This window comes from Coregonus lavaretus (genome assembly GCF_964263955.1).
Source record: "Coregonus lavaretus genome assembly, chromosome: 20".
NCBI classification, from domain to species: Eukaryota; Metazoa; Chordata; class Actinopteri; order Salmoniformes; family Salmonidae; genus Coregonus; species Coregonus lavaretus.
In genome coordinates this window covers 32465782-32477967 of record NC_140007.1, presented here as the reverse complement: position 1 = coordinate 32477967, position 12186 = coordinate 32465782, and the positions used below count along the sequence as shown (strand labels likewise).

Here is a 12186-nt window from a genome sequence, read left to right as displayed (position 1 = left end):
AGCTTCATTTCAGTTACTGGCCCAATGCTCTAACCGCTAGGCTACCTGCCACCCAGTATACAAGGGAGTATTAAGAACACAGAGGCATTCCACAGGCAGATAAGAACCTGCTGAGGTTTCTGTTGTGCCTGGATGGATGGTTGCCTGGATCTCCCCCTTTCAGCTCTACCAATCTACTCACCTGTTTATCACAATCGGCACAATCCTGACGCGTGTGTGTGAGGTTGGGATGGGATGGGGGATATGGGGGGCTCATGAGGTGGCCCAGTTTGGGGCCCTTTTCGACTTCCAGTGCCTTTTTTATATATATATATATATCACACATTGTTCTGTCTGGTAGTGATTTCCAGTCTGCATGTAAAAATCCTGCATGCAAATATCATATCTGATCAGGAAGTAGAGAATCAGATTTTACCCAGGTTGCTCTGGCTTAAATCATGTCAGACAAGGATTGTACACCGTCTGTCCGACATGAGGGAATAGAGGCATGCATATGTCAGCGTGTTGCTTTGAAGGGCATGAAGAACGGCCATCTGCCATATTGCCATAGGCAAGGGAACGCATCTAGAAGTAGCCTAAAACTGGATTTTCCATGTGTTGTTTAGAAGCACTTCTTTACTATGCTCTTAGAGATTACTTTTTTAATGTTCAAGTTAGCAGAAATGAGCAATTCAGATTTTATTTGATTGATTATTTGAACTGTATGGTTAAGGCCCTAACAGGAATCCAAAAATGTAGCATTATGTGCAGTATAAAACAAGTCGTTGGAGTTGGTTGTTAAGATTCTTATTTAAAGGCCTGCCATATTTCACTTTTTCCATCAACAAGTGCAGGTTAACGTTTATTGTCATGAGTTTTGTCCTGGAGGTAGAACTGGGTAATTTCCACTTAGATAGGCCAGCTGTAAAGTCAAAATTGTCTATATTGTAAAAATTCATTGTTGCTTTTTGGTCTTAATTTAAGGTTATGGTTAGGCATTAGGGTTAGCAGTGTGATTAGGTTTGTGGCTGTGGTAGCTAGTGACCTCTCTGCAGAGCTGCCTCCCAGATTCATGACGAAAAACAATAACCTACTCAACAAGTGGCACTTTCCTGTCAATTCTCTACTCCCTCAGCTAATTGGCTGCCTGAACAAAACTGCTAGGCAACGCTGCTAACCTTTTTGAGGAGAATTTAGTAGGAACAGCGTGACCCTTTGTTGGCAGAGAGAGGCTGTGGTTCCGCGTCACATGGAAAGAGTGGGCGTTTAGGAGTTTAATTAGATTTTCTCAGTACTACTCCATGACTGACTTTTGACATCTGACTGCTGTAGATATATACTGACTCTGGTTGACCTATACTCCTGTGGTGGTATTAGGGAATGGAACAGTAACCCATTTTTAAACTGATATTATGGTTAATACAATTATTTTATGATTTGGAAAACTGGGTCAGACATTTTAAAGAACAAAGCTTTGGGGAGACTGAAACTCTTGAGACGTATAATGTCTCTGGTGTGTCTGTGGCCTGATACTGCTTATTTAGAGCTTTGGGGCCATGAGACGTTCTAAATAAAGTACAGTGGTCAGAGGTGTGAAGTGTAGCTTGACGCTGTTTATGCTTAGCAGCTTGGAACGGGGCTACATAGTTTTGCTCATTGTAATTTGAAACATGGAATGTCCTTTGAAACATGGGAGTGGGAAGAGGGGCTTCTGACAAATGTTTGCTCTGAACCCTATTAACATCATCACTGGAGATGACTAAAGGGCATTGAGGGGTATTTGCAAGCCAGAGCTGGTGTTGAACTGTGGTTCATGCCAATTTGCAGATTAAAATCTTGTGGGTTTAAACAGGCCGTTGCTAACTGGTTTGCATGGGGTTCTGATCTGAAGCGTCTTGCGACTTTATTTCTAAACAAAGCCTTGCGAGTTACCACCTTTCACTGTTATGTTCAGCTTACAATTCTGGTTTGATGTCTGAGCCGCCTCCATTTCACATTCACACAGCAGAAGACTGATACAACTCGTGTTCCTCCTCCTCTCGCCCTCCAGCGGTTTGTGCAGACGCAGGCAGCATGTCCGCCCCCACAGACCCAGAGGTGAAGGAGCTGAACCCAGTCGACTTCATCCAGCTACAGCAGTACATTGACTGTGAGTACAGACAGGCAGGCAGGCAGTCTCCTTAGCCATGCACCCCTTTCCATTTACACCCACACGCTGTCATATCTGGAAGTGGTGGTGAGTGTCTCTCATATTTCTAAGTATCTGCAAAACGTTGCACCATTGCGCCCACATAATTTTTCTTGGTAGATCTCTGGATTTAGACATTTTGTGAACATCAATGTTAAGGAACATTTAAGGACTGGAAAACTGGATTTCTTATCATAGGGTCCGTTATCCATTTGAATTTCAATGCCGTAATACACCGGTCTTGTATGAATGTTGCTATGTAGAACATATTTGTAGTTTTCCATCTGTATAGTTTCTGATTTATAATTTGTGATTCTATACGCATTCTCTGTTAGAATCATTACTTAGACAGTGTGATGTTTGTAGTACTCTAAAATAAGAGTTTGTGGTGTGTGTTTCTTCTCATCCCAGACTGCAGGCTGAGGGTTAAAGATGTGCTGAGGGAATTTGATGCGGATGGCAGGCTGGCCCAGCACAGACATGGAGAGGTGAGAGGAAACCATGGCCATGTCGATACTGACCCCACCACAACCGCTCTCAGTCCCTCTTGATAAATGTCTAGGGTACATTACTACACAGCTTGTGCTCATGTGATACCCCCCAAAAACAATTATTGGTTTCCTAATAGTAAATCCAATTTAATTAAAACATGTATCATGTTGATGAATGTGACATGACTACCTGAGTGAACTGCTATATAAATCAGGGGTGTCAAACGTACGGCCCGCGGGCCGGATCAGGCCCGCAAACGGGTTTAATCCGGCCCGCGAGATGATAAAAAATATATATATATTTGTGTAAAGTATAAAAATGCGCTGCAATTTTTCAATAAAATAAACTGCTGTTCCAATTGCGTCCACTGGATGGCGTAATAGCAATTGTGTTAAGCAAGCAAACTGTTTATACCGGGGCAGAGCAAGTAGGTCAAGCACGTGCAGCCAATGAGCTACTTTGTTTTGCCCGCGATATTTATTACGGCTTCTACTTTTAACATTATGTGCTTTGGCACCCTCATTGCCCCAATATGTCTCTGTCAAAAAAGAGAAAAGTGGACGCAGAGTGCAGAGTGTTCCAAGAAAAATGGTCATCCTATTTAATCACGGAATTGAATGGGAAAGCTGTATGTTTGGTGTGTTCAGAGCATGTTGCAGTGCTGAAAGAATATAACTATGTGAGTCTTCATGCCGACAAATATGACAACTTTCAAGGACAGCGGAGATGAGAGAAGGTGAATGAACTGTTGGCGGGTCTGAAGAAACAGCAGTCTGTGTTTACTCACAGCCGAGACATCAGTGACGCTGCAGTGAAAGCTAGCTACCTCATTGCTAATGAAATCGCAGTGGCTTCAAAACCATTTAGTGAGGGTGAATTTGTAAAAACATGCATGATGAAGGCAGCGGAGATTGTGTGCCCTGAAAAGCGGCAGGCTTTTGCAAATATCAGCCTGACAAGAAACACAGTTGCAGACAGGATTTCCGATCTTTCAGTGGATTTGGACAGCCAGTTGAAGCAAAAAGTAAAGTCATTTATTGCGTTTTCGGTTGCAGTTGATGAAAGCACGGACATTACAGATGTTGCACAACTGGCCATTTTCATCCGCGGAGTTGATGACACATTGACCGTCACCGAGGAGTTCGTGGAGTTGGTGCCGATGACAGATACAACGACAGCAGCTGATATTTTTACCGCACTCGTCGGCGCGCTGGACAGGGTCGGAGTGGACTGGTCCCGCGCTGTCAGCCTGGCTACAGATGGTGCGCCCTCAATGATCGGGAAAAAAGCAGGCGTTGTGACAAAGTTCAGAGAGAAAGTGCAATCTGCAAATGGAGGACGTGATTTTTTGACTTTTCACTGTATTTTGCACCAGGAGGCTTTGTGTTGCAAGTCATTAAAGATGGATAACGTCATGAAGGTGGTCATCCAAACTGTTAATTTCATCCGATCCAGAAGCCTGAATCACCGTCAGTTTGACAGCCTTCTCAGAGAGAAAGACCACATCTATGGCCTGCCATACCACACTGAGGTAAGATGGTTAAGCCGAGGTGCTGTGCTGAGGCGTTTCTTTGATTTACGAGAAGAAATTGAACAGTTCATGGAAGAAAAGGGCAAACCAGTGTTAGAATTTCATTCCGCAGAATGGATGCAGGACCTTGCATTTATGGTGGATGTTACAGAGCACCTGAATAACTTGAACAAACAGCTGCAAGGGCGCAACAAAGTTGTCACGCAGTATTATGACAGCATACGTTCTTTCAAGTTGAAGCTGTCATTGTGGGAGACGCAACTTGCCGGTGGTGATGCAGCTCACTTCCCCTGTCTGAAAAATGTGTGCGCGACCCAACATGTGGCAGACATGAAGCAGTTCAAAGATAAAATAACGGGACTGTTACGGGAGTTTGAGCAACGCTTTCAGATTTATGTTTATATGTTTTTATGTTGATGTGCTATTGTTTTTAATTGATTTTATTTTATTTGTATATTTAACCTATTCTTGACTCTGTGGTTCTTGCACTTGTTTGGGGAACAGGATTTCATTATTTTTATCTACATTTCTGCCTGAGAAATGACACCCTGATATAGTTCTGTGATCTGTGAAACAGTTCTGTTAATCACTGAGGCATTGTGTGTTTGTGTGTTCTTTGTCCTCAGAACTTTCAAATAACTTGAGGTGTTTTATGATTAATAGTGATGTTGTGCTTTTGGACACTGTCCTCAGGCTCCAGCTTTATGTTTTTATGTTGATGTGCTATTGTTTTTAATTGATTTTATTTTATTTGTATATTTAACCTATTCTTGACTCTGTGGTTCTTGCACTTGTTTGGGGAACAGGATTTCATTATTTTTATCTACATTTCTGCCTGAGAAATGACACCCTGATATAGTTCTGTGATCTGTGAAACAGTTCTGTTAATCACTGAGGCATTGTGTGTTCTTTTTCTTTAGAATTTTCAAATAAACTTGACGTGTTTTATGATTAATAGTGATGTTGTGCTTGTACTATTTTGGACACACTGTCCTCAGGCTCCAGCTTTATGTTGTATGTTGATCGTATTAAAACAAAGAAAACAATCTGAAGTTGTTGTTTTTAAGTTATATATACCATGATTTTTCCGGTCCGGCCCACTTGGGAATAGATTTTCCTCCATGTGGCCCCTGAGCTAAAATGAGTTTGACACCCCTGATATAAATCCAATCAATTAGGAAAGACATGTCTTCAGGGGTTGATGAATTTTCAAGCAGCTGAAGTTGCTAATGGAAATTACCTCTTCAATTGTGCCAATTCTGCAAGGTCCATGTGAGTGGTGTGCTGGCCTCATGCAGAGTAAGCCATTAGGTGATTTAACTGGACAGTTTTTCCAATATTGCCGATATCAGCAGTTGGATTTGCCAAATAATTAGGGTAATTCCCATCTTCTCCAAGAGGAATACAAACAGCACAGTGGTAGACTAGCAGTAATTTAGGGGAAACAATGGGTTACAGAAATAAATACATTTTGCAATGAGGATAATGACAGAGAAGCCGCACCCTCTCAAAGTACTGTGTAATTACCAAGGAAGTGGAAAATCGGACAAACGGAACAGAACATTTTTTGCGTGGTTATCTAACCCCTTTGTTTTCTCCTTCTCTACACCAGCCTCCTTAACATTGAGGTTGGGCTGCATTGTGGGGTCATAATTTATTACTGGGGCAGTTATGTAGCATATCACCCAGGGAAAAGCAACCGCAACCAAAAATGGGTTTGTGGTTCAGTATTCCAGAGGGAGTTCTGATTTGAAGCCCTTAAGCAAATTACTCCTCCTACATTTTTCCAGAAATATCAGGTGGCACAAATGGATGAAATGTGATCTTTATGAGTATCTGTTAACCTGTTGTATTCAGGAAAAGGGTCAGAGGTTAAAATTACGCACCAAACTTATTTTGAACAGCCTGAATTCAAATTGATTACATTGATTTTGTTCTCACCCATCTACACACAATACCCCATAATGAAAAGTTTGGACACAATTACTCATTCAAAGGTTTTTCCTTATTTTTGACTATTTTCTACATTGTAGAATAATACTGAAGACATCACATGAAATAACACATGGAATCATGTAGTAACCAAAAAAGTGTTAAACAAATCAAAATATATTTGAGATTCTTCAAAGTAGCCACCCTTTGCCTTGATGACAGCTTTGCACACTCTTGGCATTCTCTCAACCAGCTTCATGAGGAATGCTTTTCTAACATTCTTGAAGGAGTTCCCACATATGCTGTTGGCTGCTTTTCCTTTACTCTGCAGTCCAACTCATCCCAAACCATCTCAAATGGGTTGAGGTCAGGTGATTGTGGAGGCCAGGTGATCTGATGCTGCACTCCATCCCTCTCCTTCTTGGTCAAATAGCCCTTACACAGCCTGGAGGTGGGTTTTGGGTCATTGTCCTGTTGAAAAACAAATTATAGTCCCACTAAGCGCAAACCAGATGGGATGGCATATCGCTGCATAATGCTGTGTTAGCCATGTTGGTTAAGTGTGCCTTGAATTCTAAATAAATCACTGACAGTGTCACCAGCAAAGCACCATCACACCTCCTCCTCCATGCTTCAAGGTAGGAACCACACATGTGGAGATCCTCCGTTCACCTACTCTGCGTCTCACAAAGACACGGCGGTTGGAACCAGAAATCTCAAATTTGGACTCATCAGACCAAAGGACAGATTTCCACCGGTCTAATGTCCATTGCTCGTGTTTCTTGGCCCAAGCAAGTCTCTTCTTCTTATTGGTGTCCTTTAGTAGTGGTTTCTTTGCAGCAATTCGACCACGAGGGCCTGATTCACGCAGTCTCCTCTGAACAGTTGATGTTGAGATGTGTCTATTACTTGAACTCTGAAGCATTTATTTGGGCTTAGTTTATTCAGCTAGCTAACTTGGTACAGTATTCTTCAGTGAAAACCGTCCTTAGCCAAATACATTTAAACTCAGTTTTTCACAATTCCTGACATTTAATCCTAGTAAAAATTCCCTGTCTTAGGTCAGTTAGGATCACCACTTTATTTTAAGAATGTGAAATGTCAGTATAATAGTAGAGAGAATTATTTATTTCAGCTTTTATTTATTTCATCACATTCCCAGTGGGTCAGAAGATTACATACACTCAATTAGTATTTGGTAGCATTGCCTTTAAATTGTTTAAATTGGGACAAATGTTTCAGGTAGCCTTCCACAAGCTTCCCACAATAAGTTGGGTGGATTTTTGCCCATTCCTACTGACAGAGCTGGTGTAACTGAGTCAGGTTTGTAGGCATCCTTGCTCGCACACACTTTTTCAGTTCTGCCCACAAATGTTCTATAGGATTGAGGTCAGGGCTTTGTGATGGCCACTCCAATACCTTGACTTTGTTGTCCTTAAGCCATTTTGCCACAACTTTGGAAGTATGCTTGGGGTCATTGTCCATTTGGAAGACCCGTTTGCGACCAAGCTTTAACTTCCTGACTGATGTCTTGAGATGTTGCTTCAATATATCCACATAATCTTCCTTCCTCATGATGCCATCTATTTTGAAGTGCACCAGTCCCTCCTGCAGCAAAGCACCCCCAAAGCATGATGCTGCCACCCCCGTGCTTCACTGTTGGGATGGTGTTCTTCGGCTTGTAAGCCACCACCTTTTTCCTCCAAACATAACGATGGTCATTATGGCCAAACAGTTCTATTTTTGTTTCATCAGACCAGAGGAAAATTTCTCCAAAAAGTACGATATTTGTCACCATATGCAGTTGCAAACCGTAGTCTGGCATTTTTATGGCAGTTTTGGAGCAGTGGCTTCTTCCTTGCTGAGCGGCTGTCACGCCCTGACTCAGGGGACTCGTATATGTTGAGTCAGGGTGTGTAGTTTCTATGTTGTGTATTTCTATGTTGTAGTTCTAGTATGTCTAGATCTATGTTGGCCGGTGTGGTTCCCAATCAGAGGCAGCTGTCGCTCGTTGTCTCTGATTGGGGACCATACTTAGGCAGCCTATTGGCACTAGTGGGTTGTGGGATCTTGTTCCGTGTGAGGTATGTTGTGTGTGTACCTTGGACTTCACGTTTCTTGTTTTGTCGTTGTGTTTAATAGTCAAATAAACATGTATGCATATCACGCTGCGCCTTGGTCTGACCCGTTCATGAACGATCGTGACAGCGGCCTTTCAGGTTATGTCGATATAGGACTCGTTTTACTGTGGATATAGATACTTTTGTACCTGTTTCCTCCAGCATCTTCACAAGGTCCTTTGCTGTTGTTATGGGATTGATTTGCACTTTTCGCACCAAAGTACCTTAATCTCTAGGAGACAGAACGCGTCTCCTTCCTGAGCGGTATGACGGCTGCGTGGTCCCATGGTGTTTATACTTGCATACTATTGTTTGTACAGATGAACGTCGTACCTTCAGGCGTTTGGAAATTGCTCCCAAGGATGAACCAGACTTGTGGAGGTCTACAATATTTTGTCTGAGGTCTTGGCTGATTTATTTTGATTTTCCCATGATGTCAAGCAAAGAGGCACTGAGTTTGAAGGTAGGCCTTGAAATACATCCACAGGTACACCTCCAATTGACTCAAATGATGTCAATTAGCCTATCAGAAGCTTCTAAAGCTATGACATCATTTTCTGGAATCTTCCGAGCTGTTTAAAGGCACAGTCAACTTAGTTTATTTAAACTTCTGACCCACTGGAATTGTGATACAGTGAATTATAAGTGAAATATTCTGTCTGTAAACAATTGTTGGAAATATTGCTTGTGTCATGCACAAAGTAGATGTCCTAACCGACTTGCCAAACTATAGTTTGTTAACAAGAAATGTGTGGAGTGGTTGAAAAACAAGTTTTAATGACTCCAACCTAAGTGTATGTAAACTTCCGACTTCAACTGTATATCTGTTTGGGCTTCTTGCGGTGCATTTGCAGTCTACAAATTACAGTGCATTCGGGAAGTATTCAGACCCCTTGACTTTCTCCACATTTTGTTACGTTACAGCCTTTTTCTAAAATGGATAAAATTGTTTTTTCTTCTTCTCATTAATCTACACACAATATCCCATAATGTCAAAACAAAAACAGGTTTTTAGAAATTTTAGCAAATATATAAAATAAAAAAACAGAACTATCACATTTACATAAGTATTCAGACCCTTTACTCAGTACTTTGTTGAAGCACCTTTGGCAGCGATTACAGCCTTGAGTCTTCTTGGGTATGATGCTACAATCTTGGCACACCTGTATTTGGGGAGTTTCTCCCATTCTTCTCTGCAGAACCTCTCAACCTCTGTCAGGTTGGATGGGGAGTGTCGCTGCAAGGCTATTTTTAGGTCTCTCCAGAGATGTTAGATTGGGTTCAAGTCCGGGCTCTGGCTGGGCCACTCAAGCACATTCAGAAACTTGTCCCGAAGCCACTCCTGCATTGTCTTGGCTGTGTGCTTAGGGTCTTGTCCTGTTGGAAGGGGAACCTTTGCCCCAGTCTGAGGTCCTGAGCGCTCTGGAGCAGGTTTCTATCAAGGATCTCTCTCTACTTAGCTCCGTTCATCTGTCCCTCGATCCTGACTAGTCTCCCAGTCCCTGCCACTGAAAAACATCCCCGCAGCATGATGCTACCACCACCATGCTTCACCGTAGGGATGGTGCCAGGTTTCCTCCAGACTTGACGCTTGGCATTCAGGCCAAAGAGTTCAATCTTGGTTTCATCTGAGAGTCTTTAGGTGCCTTTTGGCAAACTCCAAGTGGGCTGTCATGTGCCTTTTACTGAGGAGTGGTTTCCGTCTGGCCACTCTACCATAAAGGCCTGATTGGTGGAGCCCTGCAGAGATGGTTGTCCTTCTAGAAGGTTCTCCCATCTCCACAGAGGAACTCTGGAGCTATGTCAGAGTGACTATTGGGTTCTTGGTCACCTCCCTGACCAAGGCCCTTCTCCCCCGATTGCTCAGTTTGGCCGGGCGGCCAGCTCTAGGAAGAGTCTAGGTTCCAAACTTCTTCCATTTAAGAATGGTGGAGGCCACTGTATTCTTGGGGACCTTCAATGCTGCAGAAATGTTTTGGTACCTTTCCCCAGATCTGTGCCTCAACACATAGTCAAGGGGTCTGAATACTTTCCGAATGCACTGTATTTGTAAATATGTTCCGGCCCCCTGACCATCCCCTCAAGAAAATATATAGTTGATGATCCCTGCTCTAGGAATTGGTCTTCTCACCTAAATCAATGCTCTGAATCAGACTGTTTTGATGACTATTTTGAAAACTATCAATCTCCCATCAATTTACTGATTTACTGATTGATTAATATCCCATCTCCTGTTCCAGTGTATCAATGAGGAAGGCTTCCGTCTCTTCCTGAAGAGCTATTTGGAGGTTGAGGACTTCCCTAAGGATCTCTGCCAGCGCCTGTTCCGATCCTTCCAGAGCGGAACCCAACTGGACGGGCAGGACAACGCTAGTATGTTTATTTTCCCTTGTGTAGAATACCTCTGAAATACCATGTGTATGCCTGTTTTGTTGTCTATAGTTTAGTCATCAGTTTCACTATTGCTATGTGCTGGTTTATTTATCAAAGTCCACAGACTGAACCTGAATATGTAGCTATACTGTGTATTCACTTCACCATCCTCCTCCCCCTCCTTGTCCTCGTCCTCTCCTTTAGAAGAGGTCTTTCTGAAGGACGTTTCTTGTTACTTCTCCCTGTTGGAGGATGGCCAGCCCAGAGACAAGCTGGAGTGTGAGTCTTGATCCTGTTTTCTCCACCGCGTAGGAGCTTCATGCTGCAGTCTATTTTTATAGATATTTTGTTTGATTGCCTTTTCAAGATTTTTATATGCAAATCTTTCCCTCAGTTGCTTTCAAACTGTATGACAGAGATGGCAATGGAGTCCTTGACAGCTCTGTAAGTCAACTTGTAATATTTTTTTATGATCTACACAGAATTAACTACACCCCCCTGGGTATTGTCCCACTTTCCCCATTACCCATTTCAATGTAATAACAATGTAATAACATGTATTGACTGGCTGTTGTTGCAGGAGATATCACCTTATACCCATTAATTTTCACAATGTATATCAGGTCTTCTCGTAACAATAACTGATACTCTTCTTCCTACAGGAGGTGGACCGGATCATTGCTCAGATGATGCACGCTGCAGATTACCTGGGCTGGGATGTGTCTGAGCTGAGACCAGTAAGTGTGGCCAAATGTGGGATGTCCCTTACAATAACTGATTATCAGAGGAGAAAATACCTATTTTAATGAAGCCCTGTGCCAATATCTGCTGAACAAACACCCCTTCAAGAATACTCATTTAGATGCTAAGCTAGAATGCACTTTGGTTTGTTCAGGTGCTGAAGGACATGATGACGGCCATCGACGCAGACAGCAGTGACACAGTCTCTCTGGATGAATGGGTGGAGGGAGGAATGAACAACGTCCCTCTGCTGGTATTACTGGGGCTGAAGGTGGGTGAACCATGTTCCCCTGCTGGGCTGTGTTCATTAGGGACAAAATGGTAGAAAACTAACTGAAACAGGGAGGGACTACTTGGATTAACAATAAGAAATGCTTGTTTCTGTTGTAAAAATGTTTTACTACGTTTTGCTACGGTTTGCCTTAATGAATAAGACCATAATGCCACTGGGGCTGAAGGTGGAAAAGGGACCATCCATCATTCCTTCCCCTTTTATTGCGTCAGCAAAGGTTTCCTGTGCAGGCTGGAGGAGTACACATGATGCATCCTCTTTGTGTTATACACGGAGTGTACAAAACATTAAGGACACCTGCTCTTTCTATGATATAAACTGACCAGGTGAATCCAGATGAAAGCTGTGAGCCCTTATTGATGTCACTTAAATCCGTTAAATCCACTTCAATCAGTGTAGATGAAGGGGAGGAGACGGGTTAAAGAAGGATTTTTAAGCTTTGAGACAATTGAGACATGGATTGTGTATGTGTACCATTCAGAGGGTGAATGGGCAAGACAAAAATATTGAAGTGTCTTTGAACGGGGTATGGTAGTAG

The 12186-nt window shown here is 42.6% G+C and overlaps 1 protein-coding gene across 1 annotated transcript in view; it reads left to right on the top strand.

The window, feature by feature from the left end:
• LOC311147514 (diacylglycerol kinase alpha-like) overlaps positions 1–12186 on the top strand; it is a 37710-nt gene that overhangs the window by 4847 nt on the left and 20677 nt on the right. The window contains exons 2-8 of the mRNA XM_084184265.1: positions 2030–2128; positions 2579–2655; positions 10483–10615; positions 10820–10894; positions 11010–11059; positions 11278–11352; positions 11511–11627. Coding sequence (XP_084040391.1) covers positions 2053–2128; positions 2579–2655; positions 10483–10615; positions 10820–10894; positions 11010–11059; positions 11278–11352; positions 11511–11627 — 603 coding nt within the window. The 5' untranslated portion in view covers positions 2030–2052. The remainder of the gene's footprint in view (positions 1–2029; positions 2129–2578; positions 2656–10482; positions 10616–10819; positions 10895–11009; positions 11060–11277; positions 11353–11510; positions 11628–12186) is intronic.